The 19,516-nt window shown below is 69.0% G+C and overlaps 6 protein-coding genes across 6 annotated transcripts in view; 2 read left to right on the top strand and 4 right to left on the bottom strand.

Moving 5' to 3' along the window:
- The window catches only part of CHLNCDRAFT_143437 (hypothetical protein), a gene marked incomplete at both ends in the record, with an annotated part of 7,321 nt that extends 2,113 nt beyond the window's left edge, over positions 1-5,208 (bottom strand). Inside the window, 17 exons of the mRNA XM_005848961.1 lie at positions 218-298; positions 532-611; positions 762-807; positions 1,004-1,116; positions 1,230-1,254; positions 1,461-1,514; positions 1,727-1,803; positions 1,976-2,012; positions 2,209-2,288; positions 2,434-2,556; positions 2,747-2,854; positions 3,045-3,155; positions 3,475-3,586; positions 3,740-3,817; positions 4,030-4,127; positions 4,339-4,413; positions 4,672-5,208. Coding sequence (XP_005849023.1) covers positions 218-298; positions 532-611; positions 762-807; positions 1,004-1,116; positions 1,230-1,254; positions 1,461-1,514; positions 1,727-1,803; positions 1,976-2,012; positions 2,209-2,288; positions 2,434-2,556; positions 2,747-2,854; positions 3,045-3,155; positions 3,475-3,586; positions 3,740-3,817; positions 4,030-4,127; positions 4,339-4,413; positions 4,672-5,208 — 1,835 coding nt within the window. The remainder of the gene's footprint in view (positions 1-217; positions 299-531; positions 612-761; positions 808-1,003; positions 1,117-1,229; positions 1,255-1,460; positions 1,515-1,726; positions 1,804-1,975; positions 2,013-2,208; positions 2,289-2,433; positions 2,557-2,746; positions 2,855-3,044; positions 3,156-3,474; positions 3,587-3,739; positions 3,818-4,029; positions 4,128-4,338; positions 4,414-4,671) is intronic.
- An 860-nt stretch (positions 5,209-6,068) lies between these two features.
- CHLNCDRAFT_143436 (hypothetical protein) lies at positions 6,069-8,172 on the bottom strand (the record flags this gene model as incomplete). The annotated part of the gene is made up of 6 exons (XM_005848960.1): positions 6,069-6,214; positions 6,465-6,573; positions 6,801-7,111; positions 7,258-7,489; positions 7,681-7,788; positions 7,981-8,172. The coding sequence occupies 6 exons, from the start codon at positions 8,170-8,172 to the stop codon at positions 6,069-6,071; spliced, it is 1,098 nt and encodes a 365-aa protein (XP_005849022.1).
- Positions 8,173-8,403: 231 nt separating this feature from the next.
- Positions 8,404-10,686, top strand: CHLNCDRAFT_34831 (hypothetical protein). Its single transcript, XM_005849167.1, has 6 exons — positions 8,404-8,643; positions 8,839-8,892; positions 9,428-9,556; positions 9,797-9,898; positions 10,072-10,193; positions 10,382-10,686. The coding sequence occupies exons 1-6, from the start codon at positions 8,470-8,472 to the stop codon at positions 10,428-10,430; spliced, it is 630 nt and encodes a 209-aa protein (XP_005849229.1). The 5' UTR covers positions 8,404-8,469; the 3' UTR covers positions 10,431-10,686.
- A 126-nt stretch (positions 10,687-10,812) lies between these two features.
- Positions 10,813-11,665, bottom strand: CHLNCDRAFT_21597 (hypothetical protein; the record flags this gene model as incomplete). Its single annotated transcript, XM_005848959.1, has 4 exons — positions 10,813-10,839; positions 10,967-11,017; positions 11,147-11,343; positions 11,539-11,665. Coding segments are annotated over 4 exons (402 nt in total), but the record flags the coding sequence as incomplete, so codon positions are not given.
- Positions 11,666-17,350: 5,685 nt separating this feature from the next.
- On the bottom strand, positions 17,351-18,247 carry CHLNCDRAFT_143433 (hypothetical protein; the record flags this gene model as incomplete). Its single annotated transcript, XM_005848958.1, has 4 exons — positions 17,351-17,443; positions 17,577-17,657; positions 17,830-17,989; positions 18,087-18,247. 4 exons carry the CDS (start codon positions 18,245-18,247, stop codon positions 17,351-17,353), a joined length of 495 nt encoding a protein of 164 aa, XP_005849020.1.
- Positions 18,248-18,879: 632 nt separating this feature from the next.
- The window catches only part of CHLNCDRAFT_57351 (hypothetical protein), a 1,987-nt gene continuing 1,350 nt past the window's right edge, over positions 18,880-19,516 (top strand). The window contains exons 1-2 of the mRNA XM_005849166.1: positions 18,880-18,992; positions 19,355-19,500. Of these exons, the coding sequence (XP_005849228.1) occupies positions 18,924-18,992; positions 19,355-19,500 (215 nt within the window). The 5' untranslated portion in view covers positions 18,880-18,923. The remainder of the gene's footprint in view (positions 18,993-19,354; positions 19,501-19,516) is intronic.

Raw genomic sequence — 19,516 nt, 5'->3', positions numbered from 1 at the left:
GGCTGGAGGAGCGCAGGGTCAGGACGGCGAGGGTGCCAGGTGCAGCAAGCAGCAGTTGGGAGGGGAGGCCGGCCGAACGCACACTATGTGTGCCACTGGCGGAGGCCCTAGTTTTGCAGGAGGTGTAGTGCCCAACCCCACCCCACACCACCAAACGGTAACCCACAGGCCTGCGCCTTGCCTGCTTGTCTTCGTTGCCGTCGCACAGACCGCAGACTGCAGGCAGTTGCCCTGGCGGGTGGCGGTGCCCAGCATGTAGCCTGGGGAGGTCTCGCACTCGCCTACGCTGGCCCAGTAGCTGCGCAGGCACGGTGGGGAGGCGGGGTGGCAGGACGGGGTGGTGGGCAGGCGTGGTGGCGGCGCTGAGAGGGGCTGGCAGCGCTGGTGCAAGCGCCCATCTGTTTGACATGAGGCGGGTGCGATGCTGGCGGCGCCTTCCGAGCAGCGGCAGCCCATCCCAGCTGCAGCGTCGGAGCGCAACCCACCACCACCGCCATGCCAACAACCCCAGCAACAGCCGCCCTCGCTCACTCGCAGTTTTCATTCAGGTCCTGGCAATCGTCTGGCACAATGCCGCCATCATTGTAGTCGCCGCACAGGCCGCAGCTGGCCTGGAAGAAGAAAGAAAGCCATGCATTCGTTATAACATGCAAGCTAATTAGCTGGCTACGCTGGGGTGAAGAACGCCAGCCAGCACGGGCATGCCAGCAATGCGCTTGCCCGTAAAGCTGCCTGGCGCCTGGCGGCACCATCAAGCTGACCTGGCAGGCGCCAGGAGCGTCGGGTGTGCCCATCATCCAGTCAGAGCTGCAAACAGGGTGGAGTGGGGAGGGAAGGGAAGGGGTTAAGGAAGCTGGAAGAAGCAATGCATTGGGAGGCTGCAGGGGTGGAGGGGAAAGTTTGCCAGGCGAGGGTGCGCAGAGCGGCCGCGGCGGCCGCGGCACCCCAGACTTGCTTGGTGTCGCATTCACGCTGCTTGGCCCAGGTCTTGCACTGCGCGTACAGGTCCACGCAGGCTCCAGGTGGTGGTGGAGGAGGAGGAGAGGGCGAGGGCTTGGGGGCGGGTCCAGGGGCGTTTGAGTTGGGATAGGACGCGGCGTTGGTGGGCACAAAGCCCTGCATTGGCAGTTGAGGAAGTGGGCCAGGCCAGGCAGGCAGCAGCGAATGGGGTGAGCAGGCAGCTGGGAGGCGAGCAGGCACCCAGACTGTCCATCCCCGCCGCCGCTCACCCCTGCCTCATACATCTTGCAGTATCTGGAGGGTTGCAGGCAGGGGAGAGGGGAGATCAGCTGCTGGAAGTCTTGAGGAGGGCGGCGCGGCATATGCATCAGCAAGCAGCTGCCCTCCCTGGCAGGCTTGGGGAGGCCCAGCTGCAGCTGCCGCCATCATGCCGTAACTGGGGAGCTGCCACCCAGGCTGCTGTGAAAGCCACGAAGCAGGGCCCTAGCTGGGCTCCTCACCCCAGCGTGCCGTCAGCCAGCATCGGAATCTTGACGTAACCCTTGTCCATCCAGCTGCGCAAGCGGGCACAGAGGGCGAGTGGTGCAGGATGCGGCGCGTGGACGCCGCTTGCAGCAGCATGCTGCGGCGCTGCTGGACCAGAGAGGGTTCATTCCTTGGCACCAGGCCCGCGCCCATGGCATGCCATTTGTACTGGCAGGCTGGCGGCAACGCAGCAGGCGCCGCAGCAGCAGGCGCCACTGCCAGGCCTGGACAGGCTCCTCACTTGGTTCCCCACGAGTTTTTCACGATCCAGTAGGCATCCGCCGCGCCGGGGCGCGTACCCTGGTTGTAACCGACGATCTGCGGCGGCGGGAGGGGTGGCGGGGATAGGGATAACCAGTGGTGGCGACGACTTGTGTGTGTGTGTGTGCTGTGGTTGGGGTTGGGGCTAGCGGCAGCTGGGCAACCGCAGCACTCCACCAGTGGGGGGGCACCACAGGCAGGCGAGGCCTCCGGGCCGCAGGTGCCTCACCAGCATGGCATGGTTGGTCTCTGCCTCGCAATCTTGCCTGCAGGCAGGCATGGAGACGGCGGCCGCGGGTCATGTGAGGGAGGGATGACGCGGGAGTGGGGGGAGGCAGGGGCAGGGCAGGGTGGCCAGCAGTGGAGCAGCTACCAAAGCTGGGGGTGAGCGGGAGACCAGCTGTTTGGCTGTACAGCCTGTCTACATATCCGCAAAGGGCCTTGCGGCACAGGCCTGCGCACCGGTAGATGCCTGTGTCGAAGCCAGACACAAAGGTGTCGCTGGCGGCGAAGTAGAAGGCGACGGGCTGCTTGGCCACGGCCTGCTCGCCTCACATGTGCACGCAGCAGGCGGCAGGGATAGTTCGACAAGGAGGTAGCACCAGCCTGTGAGCGCCAGCCTGTACAAGCACCGCCAGCACACATGCACATGCAATGCGGCCATGGCCACCGCTCTCCGCACCCCACCTGCATCAGCGCGGTAGCGCTCCTGGGCTGCACCAGCGTGTACCCCTGCCCCATCAGCTGGGTCAGCTCCTTCTTGGGGACGGCCGCCGTGCTGCGGCACTGGCCCTGCAGCCCGCTGAAGGCCTGCGGGCGGGCGGGCGGGCGGGCGGGCGCAGCGGCGGTGGTGAGGTGCTGCTGGGCAGCTACGGGCCCAGCTGCCGCATGTAATGCGGAACCACAGCCATGCCCCGGCCACGGCCCCCTGCCGTGCCCACAGTAGCAGCACCACCACCGCAATCACGACCACCCACCACCACCACCACCACCGACTCACATTGGCGTACGAGTAGCGCGCCTCCTGCACCACCCCCCTGCGCGCCATCCAGCTCAGCGCCTCGTCAGCGTACCCGCCATCGCACGTGGCCCCACGCACGCAGTCCACCTGCAGGGGTTCGCGCGGTGGTGGCGGGGCATGGGTTGGGTGGTGGGTGTCGGGACTGGGGTTGGGGTGTTGGTGCGGCCGGCGGGTGCCAGTGGCCGGGGCATGGCTGTGCACACACACACAAATCGCCTCCGCCACACACGCAGCCAGGCTTGGACCGATGGGCTGGCCAGCCCAGCCCGCCACCCACCATCTGCCCCTCAGCCAGGTCGATCCTGAACCCTGCCGCCGTCTTGCCAGACTGCAGCAGCACCCGCGACTCCACAGCGTGGGTGGCCGCCCAGATCCAGCACGAGCCACACTGCAGGGGGGGGGGTGGGCGGGGGGGGGGGGGGAGGGGGGGGGGGCATCAGCGACTGCGTGGTGTGGGCGGCGCTGGCAGTGCTAGGGCTTGGCGGCAGCATTGCGGCAATGATGGGAGGGAGAGTGATCGAGGCGCCGGGATTCCCATCGGGGCTGGAGCATGGCAATGCCGTGCCCCAAGCGGGCACCAGGGCTGGAGCACGGCTTGACCATGCCTCAACCTCACAGCGGGGCTGGAGCACGGCAACGCCCGCGGCAGCATATGAAGCAGGCAGGCCCAGCCCCGACCGCCGCCACGCGACGGCGTGAGGACGCACCCCGCCCTGGTCGCCCACGGGGGTGACCTTGCCCGAGGTGCGCCAGTCCACGGAGCGCGGTGGCGCGGCGGCGGCGGCGGCGGCGGAGGCCGTCGCCGCAGAGCCCTGGGCCCTGCGGGGAGAAACCAAGCGGGGTGTGTGGCGATGTCACCACGAACAGGAACGCCCCGGCGGTGCACAGCAAGGGCCCCCAGCAGGCCACTGATGGCGGTCAAGGGGAGCTGGGGCTCTGGGGTAGCATGCCTGCTGCACCCACACCACCCACTTTTTGATGATGCCCTGCATGCGCTTCTTGTCCACCTTGATAAGAATCTTGGAGCGCTTGTCCGCCCATGACAGGTCGCTGCGGGGGCAGAGGCGGCGGCGAGGGCTACGTCGGTCGCTCGCTGGCAGCTGCTGCCACGCTGGCGGCCGGTCGGCATGCCTGGCCCCCCGCTCTTCAAGTTGCCCCCACACACACATCTCTACACACACACACGCACAAACACACACACACACACACACAAACTGTGTTCTCCACGCACCCTTGCACACCCGCACACCCGCACTCCACACCTGTACTGGTTGAGTGCCTGGAAGTACTTGGGGTTGCGCAGGTTGGCGGCGGCGATGGCCCTCACGTTGGCCTGGAACTTGGCAAAGGCGGCCTTGTCCTGCATGGCAGGGAGAGGCGACGAGCACAGCAGGCTGGGGCGGAGGCCCGCTGGGGTGACGGCAGCAAGAATGGAGGAGCGTGGCTATTTGCTGGGGTGGCAGGTAGGCAAAGGCAAGCGCCGGCAAGGGGAGGCAGGCCCAGCCACGCGGCCAGCAGCAGTTCTGAGGCTGGCCTCCCGCCAGAGAGACTGGCCAGCCGCCGTGGCTCACCGCCGCCGGGTTCTTGTAAGCCTTCTTGAACTTCTTCTTCCAGTCGTCAAACAGCAGGCGCATGGCGGCGGGGTCCTGCAGGCGGGAAGAAAGCAAGCAGCCGCCCTGGTGCCGAGTCGTGCAGGCAATACCAGCAGAGGGCGGCAGGCGCAGGGGGCGGAGCCCGCGTCGCAGCTGCCTGAACCGAGGCAGGCGGAATCGCCCAGGAGGCGGCTGCGGGCTGCAGCGTCAGCCACGTCACCTGGCTGTGCGCCTGCAGCTGCCCCCTCCCTCTCTCTCTCCGCTCCCTGGCCCCAACACCCAGCAGTGCCTGCTGCCTTGCGCCCACCCCACCCGCATGCGCCCCACCAGCCCGCCCACCTTTGCCAGCTTCTGCAGCGTGGCTGACACCGTCTGCGACACCTTCTTGTTGTACAGCTCGGCGAATTTGGGAGGCTTGGTCGCCGACTTGGGCTTGGCGGCCAGCAGCTTGGCGGCAGCGGCCGCAGCGGTGACCACGCCGTCCTGGGCCGGCTTGGGCGGTTTCACGAGCGGCCTGGGGGCCACGCCCTGCATGCGCCGGCGCGTGCCGGCGGCTGCCGTGCCGTGGGAGCTCAGGCGGCGGCGCAGCGCGGACAGCTTGGCTAGCAGGCGTTCCTCGTCGGTGAGCGGTGGCGGCGGCGTGGGCTCGCCCTCCATGAGGGAGCGGCCGGCGGCGGACCGCGCCCCGTGCGCCGCCTGCCTCGCCCTGCGGCGCGCCGCGCGTGCGGGGCCGTCATGGATGGACTCCCGGGCGGAGCCGTTGGCGACAGAGTAGCCCGGCAGGCAGGCGGCAGGCGCCGACAGCGCCGCCACGACGCACAGCGCCGCCACCACAGTGAGCCGGCACATGCTTGTTTCCGAGTATGAACACGCTCTCAAGGCGCAGTCTGTACGCAGGGAGGCGTGGCCAGCAACGATCGGGCAATGAGGCGGACGGGGCACTTGTCGCCGCAAGGCCGGCCGTCGGCGCCGCGGTACGATCGTGAAGCTGGGCCTTCGACAGCCCGGTTTGCCTCTCGGCATGGTCCGGCAGAATTTTAGACGCTCTATGTGCAGGCTGGGGCTAGAAGCGCAGCGCTGGCCACGCACAGAGCCCCACTCTCCGGCACACTCACCCGCTGGCAGCTGCTGCGGGTGGGATATCTAACAAACTTCCTGCAGGTGCGGAATATCCCAGCAGCGAGCTGCAAGCCCACTCGCTGGCCCCAAGGAGACACAGACTGGTGCCCACGCCAGGCTGGGCGGCCGTCCGTCTGCACTGAACAATCCGAAGCGACCCGCTGCTGGTCAATTGCCCAGAATTCTGCACGCAAGACGCGAACTGGCGGGCACGGCAGCTTCCTGCGATCGTGCCGGAGCTTACATGCAGCTGGCTGTTAGATGCTGGAGGCTTGCCCCCAGCGCAGGAACGGACCATTGGACATTGGGTCGTAAGGTGGGCGAGGGGGGGGCTGGCGGGGGGCCTGGCCGGGCAGGAGCTGGCATCCCGTCGGCGCCGCCTCTGGCGGTGGAGAGGCACGCACCAATGTGATGCTTACAATTGCTGGGGGAGGTTACAATTGCTGGGGGAATGGGGCTACGGTAGGTGAGCATCAACACAGGAGTGGAAGGAACAGGCGGGAAGGGAGCAGCGCTGCAGCGGCACGCGAGGCGCGGCCGGGCTGCGGCGGGCGGAGCACGCCGAGGGGGGCGCAGGGCCGCGCGCCGCCCTACCACCCATACTTCTTCTGCGTCTCTGCCTTGGTCTTGGACCCCGCGGCCCGCACCTCCAGCTGCTCCAGCTCCTTCTGCTTAGCGTAGTGGTACAGCGAGCCGATCTGGTGCCGCCGCTTGGCCAGCTTGGAGGGGTCGGAGCCTGCGGGAGGGAGGCGGGCGGGAGGCGGGCAGCAGGGTGGGATGGGTAGGTGGGCGCCGCGGCGCGCAGAGGGCACGGCAGGCGATCCATCCTTCAGAGCCTGCCTGGCGGTGCATGGCGCCCAGAACACGCACTGCCCGCCAATCCAGCAGCCGAGCAACCCAGCAACCCACCACCCAACCCAGCCACCCCTCCGGCATTCCGCCACCACCACCCCACCGCCACCACCACCACCCCGCCACCCACCCACCCGCCTCCTTGCGCAGCTTGGCCTCGTAGTCTGCCCCCAGCGCGTTGCGGATGGCATCCACACCCGCCCGCTGCCCCGGATCCATCGCCTTGAGCTGGTCGCCGCGCACCTGGAGGGGGGGCGGGCGGGGAGCGGGGGGCGCAGGGGTGCTGGTTGGTGGGGAGCAGGCTGTGGCTGGTGAGGAGCGGGCTGCGGCTATTGGAGAGCAGGCTGGACAAGAGGATGTGGTGGGAAGCGGGCTCTGGGCGCCCTCCCTGCCCGCCCCCACGACACAAAGCACCAGCCAGCCCCACCAGCCTGCGCCCAGCCTGCGCCCAGAGCACCACCCAGCCCCACCTCTCTGATCTCTATGCCCGCCGCCGCCGCCGGCTGCCCCCTGCGCGCCGCCTTCTCCCGCTCCGCCGCCAGCGCCGCCTGCAGCATCGCCTCTGCGGGGTCGACGGCGGTGGCGGCGGCCGCGGCGACGGCGGCCTGCTGGTGCTGGTTGTACTCGTGGCCGCCGTGCTGCTGGTAGTAGGCCTGCCAGGAAGCGTACTGCTGCTGCTGCGCCGCGTCGTACTGCGCCGCCGCCGCCGTACCGCCACCCCCGCCGCCCGCGTCGACGCGAAACGCCTCGTTGCCGTCAGCGGCGGCGCCGGGCGCGTCGCCTGCGCCGGGGCGGGCGGGGCGGGCGGGGTCGACACGCGGCAGAGCACACTCGCAGGCACAGCCAGCCAGCCAGCCAGCAAGCAAGCAAGAGCGCAGGCCTAGGCCTGCCAGCAGGCCAGCCAGCAGGCCAGGCGCGGGCGCCCACCTGGCGCCAGGTCCACCATGCCGCTGCGGTCCTCTGTGCCCGGCACAATCTCATCGTCGTCTGAGTCGTACTTTCTTCCAGCCTTGGCCCCTGCCCCTGCGCCGCCGGCCGCGCCGCCACCCAGCACATCCAGGCGCCGCCCGCTGCCTGCCGCCGCATTCTTGGGCGCCGGCAGCAGCTCGGACAGGCTGCGCCCGCGAGCGCTGGCCTTCTGCCGCTTGCGCGCCGGCTCCTGCACCACGGGCCCAGGCGGCATGCCAGTCGACCGGGTGAGTAGCGGAGGGCCCGCGTCAGCCCTCCGGCAGCAAAGACTGCGCTGCCCAGGCACTGGCAGCGCGCTTGCTGCCGCAGAGGGCGCCAGCGCCCGCCCGCCTCCCGCACCAGCCCAGCAGGCTGCCCATCCATCCAGCCAGCCCTGCCCACCTCCTCCACGGCTTTGACATCCGCAGGGTCGTAGCTGATGGGCACACGGAACTGAACCACCACTTTCTTCTTCTGCGCAGGCTTGGGCAGCCCGGAGAAGAGCGGCGCCTGCGGGAGCTGTGCAGCGGCATTTTTCAGGCACAGGGAGGAGGGGTCTTGAACGCAGCTCCGCACGGGCAGCAGCTTGGACGGTGTGGCAGCCCGTCTGTGACACAGAGTGATACCAACTAGGCGGCTGCACGAAGGAAAAACACACAGCAGGAGCATTCTCTCGACAGGCTGGCGGCAGGGCAGCAGCACCTTGGCTCCCGAGGGCGCCGGCAGCCTGGAGGCCAGCTGCGACGGGTCTGTGGGCGGCTGCTGGGCTACTGGGGGCGCTGCCTGCACCGGCAGGCGGCTGGTGAGCAGCGTGGCGGTGCCAGTGTTGCTTGCGGGCTGCGGGGAGCCGGGATCGCTGTCCGAGCCCGACCCATAGCCTCCCAGAAGGTCCATGGGGACGCCACCAGGCCCAGGGGATCGCTCGAGCAACAATCGAGCTCAGCAGGGAGGCCAAAACCCCGAACAGGGAGCACAAACCAATATAAATGCAGTGGTTCCCGATCCTGTGCAAGCGAGAAGGCAAATGAGCCGCAGTTCGCCCACATTGCCCCCGTCTTTCCACCACCTCCCCGCCTCATCCATGGTCGCCCTCCAGCCGCTCTGCACACGCATACCCGGCTGCCTCGCTCTCGCAGTCCTGCACCGGGCCTGCAGACCTCTCTGACTGGTGCTGCGAGGCGGGCAGGTGTCATGCAAGCGAGTGCATTTGCGGGGACCCGGCTGGCGGCCTCCCAGGCCACCACCGCCCGGCAGCAGCGGCAGCAGCTCAATGTAGTGGCCAAGGACAGCCGCATTGGCAAGGTCCCAGTGCCGGTGCCAGACAAGGTGTCGGTCACTCTGGATGGGCAGACGGTGAAGGTCAAGGTGCGGCGGCACGTCACTGCGGATCTCCAGCCGACGATGAGGCGGCTGGGCACCCGCCAGGCGCCAATGCGTGGTGCCAGCGACGGCAGGCGGCATCGCAGCGGCGCGGCGGCGGGGCGGCCCAGCACGTTTGCTGTGGTCAACTTTACAGATGGAAGTCCAGACATCTTTATTGGCTTGTATCTGCTGCTGCAGGGCCCCCGGGGCGAGCTGCAGCGCACTTTCCACCCGGCGGTGAAGTTTGAGCAGGTGCGGCGGCCTGGCCTTGCTCTGCTGCCCGGTTTGCGCCTGTACACAGGGCCAACAGGGCCATGCTGCGCTTCACCGGACCATCGATGAGCATGCCAGTAGCCTGCCTGCATATGCCTGGGGGGATCCAGCGGGGACAGCACCGTTGTCAGCCGCTTTCAGACAGCCGGGCAGGCAGCGCGGCAGCTTACAGATGGCCTCGAGCGCAGGAGCAGCCCATGGCTCAGTGGCGGCGCAGGGAACTGGAAGCAGCGATTGGACGCAGTGCTGCAATCATGGCCTCAGCGGGGAATCATCAGGAAATATGAACCCGAGTCCTGGCCCGGCACCGCGGGAGCAGCAGCTGCAGCTGGGGTGTCCATAACAGCATGCAAGGCAGCAGCCGGCACGCCCTCGGCCGCCGGCGGCCCGGCATCGCCAGGGCTCGCCCCGCGCTTGCCTGCCGGCCGTGCCGGACTCTCCCACCACCCACCCACCGCGCTCCCCTGACCTCCGCTCCCTCCCCTGCCCCTGCCCCTGCCCGCGGCCCGAGCAGGAGGAGAAGGCGATCCGGGTGGTGCGGGCCAACGAGACGCGGACGGCCAACCAGCAGCACGGCCTGGCCCGCTCCCTGCTCTCCAACATGGTGGTGGGCGTGGACACCGGGTTCACCACCAAGCTGCAGGTGGGCAGGTGGCGTGCGCATGCGTCGCGGCTGTGTTGATAAGCCGCAGTCACGCCGGCGGGCGTGTGGGTGGAATGGGTGTGCACCGATGCAGGCCGCCTGGGCGTGGGTGACTGGTCTGTGGGCGAATTCGCGGCGCCGGCTTGAGCTGGGGACTGCGCAGGCGGCAGCCCTCATGTACCGCCACACGCTGCCCGCCCATGCCCGCACGCCGCCTCCACTCGGCCGCGCACTCTGCAGATGATTGGCGTGGGATACCGTGCGGCGGTGGCGGGCAACAACCTGACCCTCAACCTGGGGTACAGCCACCCCGTGGAGATGGCCATCCCCTCGGGCCTGGCGGTGAGCTGAGCTGGCGGGGGCGCTGAGCTGGCGGGGGTGCTGGGGCACAGGGCGCTGGGGCTAAAGGCGCACGGCTGCGCCTGCCTCCCACGGGCGGCCCTTGTGTTCCTCCGCCCTGTGTCCTCCGCCGTGCCCCCCCACCCCGCCGCGCCCCCCTCCACCCCCTCCTGCAGGTCAAGGTTGAGAAGAACACCAACATCGAGGTCAGCGGCTTTGACAAGGAGCTGGTGGGCCAGTTCTCGGCCAACATCCGCAGCAAGCGCGAGCCGGAGCCGTACAAGGGCAAGGGCGTGCGGTGAGTGGCGGCGGGGCGTGGCGGCGCGGGGCGAGGTTGCCCGTGGCGGCGGCGGCGCCTCGTGCGCGCGGCGCGCCTCGCCTCCCTCCTGCTTGCTTGCCCTATTGCCTGCCTCCTGCCTCTCCAACAACACAACCGTCTCATGAACACTCCCCCCTCACACACAACACACACACACCTCACCGCAGGTATGCTGACGAGGTGGTGCTGCGCAAGGAGGGCAAGCGCGGCAAGTAAGCAGTACCGCAGCAGTGCAAGCAAGTAGCAGTACAGCAGCACGGGGCGTACTGCAACTTGCTGCTCCCCCGCAGCAGGGCGCCCCCAGCCCCTCGCCCCCTCCTTTTCCCTGCTCTCCCCTGCGGCGCCCCAGTGCCATCCCCTTTCTTCTTTTCTTGCTTTACATGGAGCACCCATTGCTGCTCAGTTCAGTTTCAACTTGCGAGGCTCCCCCCCCATGCTTGCCGTCTGCAACACTGTGTAATGCATGGCAAGGAGCCGGCCGCCAGCGCTGAGGCAACCTAGCTGTATATTTGTACACAGTCCACTGCAGCGAAGGCGCTCCTCCACTGGGCGCCTTGTCCAGCGCCGTTTCATTGTGGCGCCGCTCCCCGCCCCCCTCTCAGTACAACGACTCCTCTTGGTGGGTCTGCATGGCAGGGGCCATGCCGGCAGACTTCCTTCATTCTCAGGAGCTGCACAGTCGTGGCACAGCGGCCTCCATCACACCAGTGTCTCAGCTCCGCCCAGCCCAGCCCTCCACGCCTCCCTCCCACCTGGATGACGCAGTCGGCGGTTGGGTAGGCCACACAGATGAGCGCAAACCCCTTCTGCATCTGCGCCGGTGCACAGGCAGGCGGCACAGGCCACGCACAGCGGGCCCGGCCAGCAGCGGCGCCTCAGCGCCTGCCCTTCGCACGACGGCACACCTGCCTGCTGCTGCGTGCCGGCACCACCCCCTGTTTCCTCGCCCCACCAGTGCACTGCCAGCACCGTTGCCTGTATGCTGCGGCGGCAGCAGCCAGGCCTGCCTGCTCCTCATCCAGGAACATCTGGTCGCTCTGGTCCACTCCGCCCTCCACCACGCGGGCGCAGCACGTGGAGCAGGTGCCCGCCCGGCAGGAGTAGGGCAGGTCCATGCCCGCCTCCTCAGCTGCAGGGCAGGGCGCCGGGAGGGGCGACAGGTGCCCGGGGTTCAGCGGCGCTGCTGGGAATCGAAGGTTTGAGTGCTGGGGCTGGCCAGGGGAAGCCAGAGAGGAGCAGTGCAGGCGGGAGGGCTTGGGGGCTCGTTGGGTTTCCACACCAGAAGCAGCGGCGGCGGCGAGCGCCAGCAACCGTTGATCGGCACCTGCGTCGAGGATGTAAACGTCGTCAGGCGCCTCTATCGTGGTCTCCTCGCCCTTGGGCAGCTTGAACGTGACCTTGTACAACGCAGCAGACGTCGCCACGAGCCTAGGACTGCCGTGGACTGCGGGCCCTGGCCGAATGTTCAGCCTGGGCCGCGGGCAGCCTCAGCCCCTGGCAGGGCACAGGCCCACACATGCTGCTTTCATCGACACGGTTTGATGCAGGGTTTGGGGGAGCGCCGCTGCCTCATGCCGCTGCCGCTGCTATGCCGCTGATGTGGCACAACTTCTTTCTTTAAGCTTTGATACATTCGGGTGATGGAGGAAAGGGAATGCCATGGCGGAGCAGAAGAGACACACTGTATCATTCATCAGACGTGGTCCTGTGCCGCGCCGCCTTGCTCTCCTCGCTGCCGTGCCGGCTCCCCGCCTCCCCGCCTCCTCCGCCGCCGCCACCCGCTGGCCCCACAGCCTGCCGCTGCCAGTCCTGCTGCTCCTGCTGCGCGTCCTGCTCAGCAGCGGCCCCTGCCTCAAGCGCCATGCTGCCCCCTGGCGTCAGCGGCACCGCCGCCATGCCCAGCGCCTCGCCCATCCGCAGCAAGTGCTCCGCCAGGGCCCGCGCGTCGCACACCTCCCCGCACACCTCTGCAGCGCCAGGGGGGTGTCCGGCGGCCAGGGGAGTGTGCCAGGGTGGGGTGCAGGGGCTGGGGCAGCACAGGGCAGCTGGGCAGCTGGCAGCACGCCACCCACGCAGCGCGCTTCCCAATGCGGCGTGCTCCAGCGAGGAGCAGCCAGCACCGGCACCGGCACTGGACAGTACCCCCGCGGCTGCCTGGGGAGCAGCAGCGGCAGCGGCTGCAGCCTGCAGCCCGCTGGCGGCGGGGCTGGCAGGCCCACCCGACAGCGGCGCCAGTGCGTCGGGCAGAAATCGCTCCAGCAGCAGCGTGCAGAGCTCCATGGCGGCCTCCGCAGCCGCCGCCAGCCTGCGGTGCAGCCGCAGCGCAAGCCGCAGCGGTGGCCGCAACATAGTGGCGGCGCGTGGGCACGAGGACGGGCGCCCCAAGGGCGGCTGCGCCAGCAGTCATGCTCAAGCAACCAGGCCCGGCCCTGGTGGCAGCAGCCGCCGCGACGCCTCCCTCACCGTCACCGCACATCCAGCCCACCCCCAGCCCCACGCTGCCCCGTTGCCTGTGGCGCCACACCTGTCCTTGGCCTGCGCCCCGCCAGCGGGCGTCCTGATGTGGCGGTTGAGGGCGGACGCCAGGCTGGCGGTGTACAGCTGGAACAGGTCGCCCACGGCGCGCCGCACCGCGGCGCCCACCCGCGGCGAGTGCAGGCGGCGGCACTCGCCCGCAGTTGCCTCCAGCTCATCAAGCAGGTAGTCGGCGGAAGGGTAGGCTGCACCAGAGGGAAGGGGGATGCGTGGCGCAGCTGCTGGTGTGCAGATACAGGAGGCAGGGCCGAGGGGTCAACTAGAGGGCGGCCGAACAGGCGATCGGCTCAGCAGCGCAAGCAACGCGCCGCGGCAGGGGCCGGGGGATGCACTGCCGGCACTGGCGCGCCCAGCCAGCCGCACCTGCCGCCAGGCTGTCCCAGGAGGCCAGGTCCTGCGGCGACGGCACCGCCCCTGCCGCCAGCCCATCAACCTCGGTGGCCGCCGCCCGCCGCAGCGCCTCTCCCAGCTTGCGCACCCGCCGCGCCAGCACCTGCGCAAGGGGAGCGCACACAGGTGTGGTGGCATGTGGCGGCGTGAAGATGGGGAGACTCGGCTGGGAGGCGCAGCGCAGCTGAACGGCAGGCATTGCCTTGGCTGGGATCCATCCAAGCCTGCCATCGCACAGTGCTGCCTGAACAGCAGTTCTCTGCGCGTGCCAGGAGCAGCCAATAGTCGCCCTCGGCGGCCCTCGCCTGCTCAAGCACCGGCCACAGCTCTCGCTGCACCGTGGGTACCAGCTGCAGGCCGTGGCTGGGCTCCAGCGAGGCGGCGTGGGCGGTGAAGGCAAACGCGCAGCGGCGGTAGGCATGGAGCCCCGCCGGGGCGGCAAAGGGCAGCAACGCGTGCTTGCGCAGCAGGTGGCAGGCACTGCATGGGGTGTGTGGAGCAGGGGAGTGAGGACAGGAGTGGCGGCGCAGCTTCCAAGCTGGGGACTCTTGCACCACTCTGGTCTCCCTGTCCTCTGCTGCACGCAGCTTCACGCCTGCACAGTCAGGCGCGCTGCTCGGCTCCTGGCTTGGCGAGCAGCTGGCTAGCCGCTGGCCAGCCGCTGGCCAGCCGCCGGCCAGCCGCCTCACCGCTCGGTCTGGTGCAGCGCCCACACCAGAAACGCCGCGCTCAGCTGCGCGCCTGCTGCTCCGCCGCCCCCTCCCGCGCCACCGCCGCCGCCGCCGCCGCTCTCCCTCCCAAACACGGACGCCACGTCGTCGGCCGCCGCCGCCAGCGTCAGCGCCAGCTTCTGGCCCAGAGCCGCCGCATAATCCGCGCCGTCGGCATCGCCGCCACCAGAGTTGGCTGGCCGAAGCAGCGCCGCCTGCCGCCGCTTCAGCTTCCCTGCAGGACACCAGCAATGGTGGCCAGCAAAGCAAACGACAGGGGCATGAGAGGAGGCACCGGTGGCAGCCTGGCGGCGCGATCGAAGCGCGGGACAGGAAGAAGGGCAGCGCGGTGATGCCCTGCCCTCGTGCTCCCCGCCGCCGCCCTGCCCACCCGCGTATGCCTCTAGCACCACCGCGTGCGCGTGCTGGCGCCCGGCCACGCGGCTCAGCAGGTCTGCGCCCGCACAGATGTCTGAGGAGCTGGCGATGGGCTGCGGTTGGGAGAAAAAATGGGAGGGGGCATTACGCATGCATGCAGCGGGCGGGACGAGGCAGGTAGGCAGGCGCAGGGCAGGCAGCGCAGGGAGGGAGGGCAGTGGGGAGTGGGGAGCCCAGCGCCATTCTTTCTGAGCTGAGCAGCAGAGGTCGGCCTCGCCTGCAGCACTTGCTGCTCCGTGATGACAATCAGCCGCTCCCGCCGCGCCTCCACCTCGTCCCCGAGGCCGTCCAGCCGCGCCTGCGGCGCAGCCGGGGAGGGTGGCGGCAGTGGAAAACGGGGGGAATGTGAGACAGAGGGTGAGGGGTGGGAGCAGCCGCCAGCAGCAAGCTTTTGTAATGGAGCTCACACGCAAAGCCACCGGCTGCCACAATGGGAGCAGCCCTGTGTGGCTGCCAGCGGCTGCCCCGGCGAGCCCACCTGCTGCGCCGGGTCGGCCCGGTCTGCTGCCGCCGCAAAGCGCTGCAGCAGCTTCTCCAGGCGGCGCAGCAGCGACAGGGCATCCAGCAGGCGGTGCTCGGCCACTGCAGAAGGGTGGGGCGGGGTGGGAGGCAGGCGGTGCGGGCAAGCACATGGCGCTGCTCAGCGGCACAGGGAGCTGTTCAGCCTGCAGCATGATGCCTCCAACACCACATGCACATCCTAGCTGGAAAGTGCGAGGCAGCGCAGGGCATTGCGGGCCAATTGCAGCCAGCTCAGCGCACCCGCCACATCAGCATCGTCCAGGCACTCCAGCCACTTGGCGCCGTCCCCAGTCGCCGACCAAGCCGCTTCTGCATCCGCCGCTGCTGCCGCCGCCGCCTGCGAGTCAGCGCCGCCACTGCTGCCCGTCGCCTGCTGCTGTTGCGCCATCGCGGCGGCCGACAAATCGGCCAGCCCGTCCACGACGTCCCCCATGCTGCACGGATGGAGGCAAGCAGCAGGGTGGCAGACGCCGGGAGCGAGCTCAGAAACCACGGCCTCGTGCAAAGGCGGGGGGGGCAGCAGGCACCGTACTGCACGCCGCCAGCAGCAGCCACAGGCATGCGCCCGGAAACCAAACGGGCACGAGGGGATGCAGCCCGCCGCAGGCCCCAGCGCCCCTCCCCATCCCCCCCACACGCACTTGTGCAGCAGGTTGCGCAGCTGCTGCACCTCTCCCTCCAGCCGCAGAATGCCTGCAGCAAGCGGGTGGCACGGCGGGATGGCCAGGCACCTCACCTCAGCAGACCGCCTGTCGGGCCGCGGCGCGGCGGTCGCCGCCCAAACATCCACCGACCACCGCTCCCTCAGCACACCATAGCATAGCATCCCTAAACCCAGGTGGGCCCTGGCGCATCCACCCCAGGCCGCCCGCCCGCCGCCCGCCCGCACAGGCCGCCCTGCAGCCTTTTGCTGGCTCCCCACCCAGCCCACCAGGCGTGGCCCTCACAAACTCGCGGTAGTGGTCCCGCACGGCGGCCCTCAGGTGCGCCGCCACCTCGCCGTCAAGCTGCGCCAGCTGGCCGCGCAGCCGCTCCACCCCCTTCTCTGCGGCAGCAGGCGGCGGCAGGGGGCAAGGCGGGCAGGGTGGGTGGCGGCGGGTGCAGCACGGTAGCAGGTGGAGGGTGTGCAGGTGGCCTGGCCCTGCCGCCCAGTGCAAGCGCAGCTGGTGCAAGCGGCGCGGCGGCGGCGGCGGCGGCTGGCTGCCTGGCCCTCGCAGCTCAGCAGGGCCTGCAGCCGCCGCACCCGACAGCGCCTCCAGGTCTGCCTCCAAATTGAACTGGCCCTCCTCAAACACCTTGATGCGGGCTGCCGTGGTGGCCGCTATGTCACTCACATCCCGCCCCGCCCCGCCGCCGCCTGCGGGCCGGCCGCCGACGGCCTGCAGGCGGCTGGGAGCGGCAGCCGGCGGCGGCCTGGCGGCGGAGGCGGCGGCCGCGGCGGCCTGCCGCCGCTCCCGCCCCGCCTTGCTGCCCAGCTTGCTGACGCTGCGGGTCAGGCGCGCCAGGGTGCTCTTGCTGCGCTGCATCCTGCGGGGATGATGCGCAAGGCAGGCAGGCGGGGCCGGCGTCGCAGGGGATTCAATCACGACAAGTAGCATGTGTGCGGGCAGGCAGGCAGGAGCCCGTCTTGCATTCACAGACACGGCAGGAGCGGAAGGCAAACAGCGACTGGCCGCTCACTCCATGCCGCCATCATCGGCCTTGCCGCCGCCGCCGCCAGGGTGCCTGCAAAGGTGGCATGGTGCAGGATCAGACTGAGCACGGGTTCATGGAATTGCACCAACGCCGCAGGGCGCGCCAGCGGACGACGGCACCTCGGGCGCGCCGCCCAAAGCCGCCGCCGTCGCGGAACCCACCAGCTGGCGGCGGGGGTCAGTGGCGACTCTCCCGACATGCCGGCTTCTTGAAGATGCCCCCAGCGCGCCGGCGACACGCGTGCCGTCGCGCAAAGGCGAAAGCGACAGCGGATCACAAGTCGATCAAGTATTGTTCTGCCGGTGTCTTCATCGGCTGCTATAATGTAGAATGTAGAAGGAGAGCGAGGGAAGGAAGCAACTTCTCGGCCCAGCATGTGCACTTGCGGCTGGGTCTGGCCGCCAGGCTGCCCGCCAAGCGGGCATCCTGCCCGCCACTCGGCGGCACACCATGCGCGCCGAAGGCCTGCCAGGCGGTATACATCTAATTCCACCATCCCACATCTCATTCCACTATGAACCAGGCCCCCGTGAAGGGTTGCATTCCGCCCCACGCGCCCACGCTGGTTCACCCCGCTGCCGCCTGCCCACGTTGACCGCTCACCCGGCTGCTCCCTGCTTCAGGCATTGCCTCTGTCACCCGGCAGCTGAAGGCGACGCCCAGGGATGCAACTGCTGGGCCTCGACTGCTGCAGGCTGAGCTTACTAGCAAGACGCTAACAGCATGGGGCACAGGCGGGTCGGAGCGGCCCAAACACTCTCTGCATTTCAGCACCCATCAGAGCTGGATTAAATGGGTGGGGCGTGCCTTGGAATTCATTCAGGGCGCTCGCAGCGCTCGCGCCGCTCACTCCTCTGCCGCCCTGGCCGCCTTGGCGACGGCGGTACCGATGAACCTGCCTTGGTACTGCTTGTTCTTCAGCATGTGGTCTAGCAGGCCCTGCAGAGGGAGAGATGCGGCAGCAGCCATCCGGCAAATTAAAGGGGCGGCGGGCACCAGTCATGGTGTGGTCGGAGCTGGAGCAGCGCTGCCAGCTGTGGTGTGGGGCCAGCATTGGCGGATGCCCGCCCACCTGCTTGACCCCGGCATGCTGGCACATCTCGGCGTAGTCACCCCGCAGCGCACGCAGCGCGGCCGCCTCATCCTGGATCTCCTCATTGGTGCGCACACCCAGCCAGCGGAAGGCGGGCAGGGGCGGGCACCAGCCTGCGGGCGGGCGGTGGCAGGACGCGTGGCAGTTGGGCGCCACTCCCCCATTTCTGCCGCCTGCTGCACATCGGAGCAGGCTGCGCTGGTGCATGCAGCCCGGCCACTCCCCCGGCCACCAAGCCGGGCAGCGCTGCCGCGCCTAGCACAGCGTGGTGGACGAGGAAGAAGGGCACGGCGATGGCGAGGGCGAGCCAGTTGGGGTGCACCCAGTGGGCCAGCAGCAGGCCCAGCAGCGTGAAGCAGCCGGTGTTGAACTCCAGGATACGCTCAATATCCCTGCAGGGGAAGGGAGGGGGGCCACGGCAGGTGAGTCGCAGCCCACAGTGCTGGGAAGGCGGCGCCTCGGGAGGCGGCGGAGCTCGGCGGCGCCCACCACTCGCGCTGCAGCCCGCCGATCCTCGTGGTCAGCTCCTCCTCCGACATCTTGGCAGCCTCCTTCACGCTCTTGATGGCGCGCTCGGTGATCCTGGCGTTGGCAGAGGCAGGCGAGTGCTGCGGCACCCTGGCCAGGGCGGACGGTGTGACGGTGGCCATGTTTCCCAGCCTTGGATGCGCGATATGGCCTCAGGTGGCACTGGGTTTGAGTAAGACGTGAGGCATAACGTCATATCTGGCATTAAGTGGTAGCGCTGGCGCCCTGCTGGCATGACTGGACCGATTCCCGCAGCTGGCGTTGGCATCGACAAGCCAAATTCACGGGTGCGCGCCGCCGAAGCAGGTTGTCAGGACAGCCAGCATTGTTCGTGGGAAGGTTACAAAGGACGGCGCGTTGGTGGCACCAGGCTCTTGCATTTCTCTGTACTCTGCCCTACACCAGGCCGAGCGGCAGCGCCGGCGGAGGGCGGGTGGCGGCGCCGCCTCCACCATCTTGCGGCCAATTCACGCGCCCTGAGTGCAGCTGATATTGCTCATTGCGCTGATGCGCCGCCTCATACCCCGACACGACAGGAGTGCCGTTCCTGGCCGCCGTCCCGGCAAATCCATGGATCCAACCCTCCCCCAGGCCCTGCATTGGCCTCCCATCTGTCGTGCATCACACACAGACCACCAAAAGCGACCTGCAAGCGCGGGAGGCGAAGGGGACGGGAAGAAACACCTGTGTTTTCCAAAAGGGTTGATGTGGTCACCCTCCCCTTCTCGCGCTGCCCCGCACCAGGAGCTCCAGTCGGACGCTGCGGGTTGATCCCTGAGTCCTTGGGGTCGTAGCACCATGAACGGACTGTGCAGGCTTTTTCCCGCACTCACGAGGGGCACCTCACTCCTCGGAGCACAGCCCCAGGTGCGTGCTGCGGCGACAGCAGGCGGCAGGGAGGATGAACGGGTTAGGGTGGGGTCGGCAACCATGAGGGGGTGTTGCGTAGCCCCGGCGGCGCCCAGGACGCCAGTGGGCGCCTTGATGCGGCTCCATCATGACGTCCGAACTTGTTGGGCGCTGCTCAGGGCACCGCAGCCTTCAGGTTGCCGACCCAGCCTAATTGACAACACCTGCCGCCTCTTCCTTCTGAGCGCTTGGGCCCCGCGGGTTTGCCCACTTGGGCCCAGCTGGCGGGCCTCTGCCGCCCGCTGTCCCCAGGCGGCCTGCCCTGCGCCGTCGACCGCCGACCCCGCCCTCCCGCGTGCCGCCCCGCGCACCGCCTGCAGGCGGCCTGGAACGTGGCCAAGGCCTTTGGATACGCCACGCACAGCAAGGAGGAGGTGGCCGAGTTCCTGGAGCAGACCACGGTGCCGGAGCGCGAGGAGCTGGAGGCTAAGGCGCATGGCATTGAGAACCCATGGCACGAGGCCTGGTGCGCGTAGGCGGGT

This window comes from Chlorella variabilis (assembly GCF_000147415.1).
Source record: "Chlorella variabilis unplaced genomic scaffold CHLNCscaffold_6, whole genome shotgun sequence".
In the NCBI taxonomy this organism is placed as follows: Eukaryota; Viridiplantae; Chlorophyta; class Trebouxiophyceae; order Chlorellales; family Chlorellaceae; genus Chlorella; species Chlorella variabilis.
This window is presented reverse-complemented; position numbering and strand designations above follow the sequence as displayed.